The 2,741-nt window shown below is 59.0% G+C and overlaps 1 protein-coding gene across 1 annotated transcript; it reads right to left on the bottom strand.

Annotated features, from left to right (window-relative positions):
• Positions 1-1,148: 1,148 nt before the first annotated feature.
• Positions 1,149-2,642, bottom strand: PGAM1 (phosphoglycerate mutase 1 (brain)). Its single transcript, XM_010295347.1, has 4 exons — positions 2,630-2,642; positions 2,246-2,520; positions 1,574-1,754; positions 1,149-1,478 (listed from the first exon to the last, which is right to left on the bottom strand). Exons 1-4 carry the CDS (start codon positions 2,640-2,642, stop codon positions 1,309-1,311), a joined length of 639 nt encoding a protein of 212 aa, XP_010293649.1. The 3' UTR covers positions 1,149-1,308.
• Positions 2,643-2,741: the final 99 nt, after the last annotated feature.

Below are 2,741 nucleotides of genomic sequence, written 5' to 3'. Positions count from 1 at the left end.
CACTGGGGAACAAGCCAGCGGCTGTGCCACAGCGAGGCAAACGGCAGAGAGCTCGGGTTTGTGGCCAGGTGGTGCTGGCTCCAGGCACTCGCCTCGCTGGGTTGGTTCCCCACATTGGTATCAAGCATGGAGAACAGCTGGTCTCCCTGCACCGATAACCAGTACAGGCTGTGGCTCAACCCCAGGGCACCACATTTCCCCAGGCCACACATGCCTTGCCTGCCTCAGGACAAGGGTGTGCTGCACCCAGAGCCAGTAAACCACCGAGTGGCAGGGCGTCACCCTCTCCAGGGGGGATTGCGGAGCTGTGCTTTGTTCCCCGAGCCCCAGATGACTTCTGCACCCCTGTGCCTGCACCCAGCAGCCACTGCTGCCTTGCACACTTGTGGCAGGAGCCCGAGGGAGGTGCTGCACACAGCAGTCAGCCTGGGAGCACGGGGCAGCAGAGGAAAGCACCGATGCCTCGTTATTGCGCATTACTCTTTATTGAACTGGAACAAGACAGCTGCTATTGTCAAACAGTTACACTGACCCTGTGCAAGCCCAGGCTCGCGGCGCCAGCAGTGGGGGAGGCCACAGCGACAGGGCCACGTACACATATGTGGGATGGGGCACAACGGTGCCTACTTCACCAGCAGGACTAGGATGGGCTTTGGCTGGGGAAGTATGTGGCAGACACCAACCTCCAGACAAGAGGCTCCCTCCCTCACCCTTGTCCAAAGGCAATAAGTTAAAGCAGGGGCTGGCAGAGCTAGGTCCAGAGTCACAAGTACCACCCTTGAGTGCTGTACCATGTGCACCAAAATACAACCCTTTCAGTGTCTACACGTCCCTGACTTTGTGCCACACACCCATGAGGGGATGGGGTACCCATCTTGGTCGCTGCCTGCACTGTACTCGCCCCACTGCTCCTGGGAGGACTAAACAAGCAACAAAACTACAGTAACCAGGTGATGAGAGCTGCTGGGGAAGCAAAGCAGAGGATGAGCCTGGCATGGCAAGGGATGGCTTGGCGCATTCCCCTGCAGATGAGGCCCAAGGGCTGGGATCTTGGGGCAGAGAGGTGTGTGGTCGCTGGCTGGCAGAGCCAGGGCTCCCTTTCACACCAGACCTCTGCGCACAGGGCCCCTTGCCCCCAGGCCCCCATGCTGTCTGCAGAGGGGAGCCTGGTCCCGAGGGAACGGGCCTAATCCTGGGGAGCTGCTCCAGCTCTGCAGCTCCAAGTTCCTACAGCTGTGGGGGTTGTGCACAGAGGAGTGGGGGACGGAGTGGGGGGGGCTCTACTATGTGCTAGCCTGCTGTCCACCCTCACTTTTTGACCTTGCCCTGAGCAGCGACAGCCTCCATGGCCTTGCGCACCGTCTCCTCATCCCCCAGGAACTGCATAGGCTTGACAGGTTTCAGATTCTTGTCCAGCTCGTAGACAATAGGGATGCCAGTGGGCAGGTTCAGCTCCATGATGGCCTCTTCTGACATGCCTGCAAACAGAGGTGCCGTCACTCATGGCCACACTCACAGAGTGCCACCCAGGGCAGTGGAAGACCCCCACGATACCCCCACAGGGCTGATGTACCTTCCAGGTGTTTGACAATCCCACGCAGGCTATTGCCATGGGCAGCAATAAGGACTCGCTTGCCCTCTTTGATCTGCGGGACGATTTCCTCGTTCCAGAAAGGCAGAGCCCGGGCGATGGTGTCCTTCAAGCTCTCACACGTGGGCAGCTGGTCCTCCGTCAGATCAGCGTAGCGACGGTCCTGGGGGAATGGCCATGCTCACACAGCAGCCCAGTGCCCCCAGCAGTGTGGGAAGGCAGTAGCAAGGCCTTTGTCCCTCCCCCAAATTCTCCACCTGAGGACTTGCTACATGTAGACAAAGCCGGGCTTGGAAGCAAAGGAAGCACCCTTAAGGTTTGAGTTTCTGAGCCCCTCCTGAGAAAAGCTGCATGTTGCTTGCTCTGCATAAAGAGACCAGAGCAAACATCCATGCACAGGTCATGGAACTAATGATTAACAGAGGTATCATCACCTCTGCTTTGAATCTGCCCATGCAATGCCCAAGAGTTCAACTCCCCAGGGAGAGAACAGGACAAACTCAGCCCAACAGCAGCCAGCACCATGCATGACAGTCCTGACTACTGCAACAGAGACAGAAGAGACCTCATAGAGGAAGCCAGACCATGCTGCAGGGACCTAAGGGGGCTTTTAGGAGCCTCCCAGCAAGGTGGACAAAGAGCAGTGGGTCTTACCTTGCAGATGGTGCTGTAGAAGGGGTGATCAGGCTGCATGGGAGGTGGTGGGATGTCATATGAGCGCCTCCAGATCTTCACCTGGGCTTCGCCATGCTTTGCCGCCGTCTCAGCCTTGTTTAAACCCGTGAGAGCCCCGTAGTGCCTCTCGTTCAGGCGCCAGGTTCGGATAACGGGTAACCACATCTGATCGATAGCATCCAGGACAGTCCAGAGGGTACGGATGGCCCGTTTTTGTACCGAGGTGAAGCAAATGTCGAACTCGTAGCCGGCATCTGGAAAAGATCGGGGAAAGGCGGGGTGAGGGAGGACACCGGGGGGGTGAGTGCCGGCCCTTATGCAACCGGTAAGCGGCCAAGGGCGGCGGCCACACCGTGCCGGTACTGGTCACGTCCATGCCGCCGCCTTCCCGCGAAGGGGCGGGCCGGCGACGGCGGAGATGCGACCGGTACTGGAGAACCCCCCCGGTACCTCAGGCTCTCCCCTCGGTACTGGA

The sequence above is a fragment of the Phaethon lepturus genome, unplaced genomic scaffold (assembly GCF_000687285.1).
Source record: "Phaethon lepturus isolate BGI_N335 unplaced genomic scaffold, ASM68728v1 scaffold28209, whole genome shotgun sequence".
In the NCBI taxonomy this organism is placed as follows: Eukaryota; Metazoa; Chordata; class Aves; order Phaethontiformes; family Phaethontidae; genus Phaethon; species Phaethon lepturus.
This window is presented reverse-complemented; position numbering and strand designations above follow the sequence as displayed.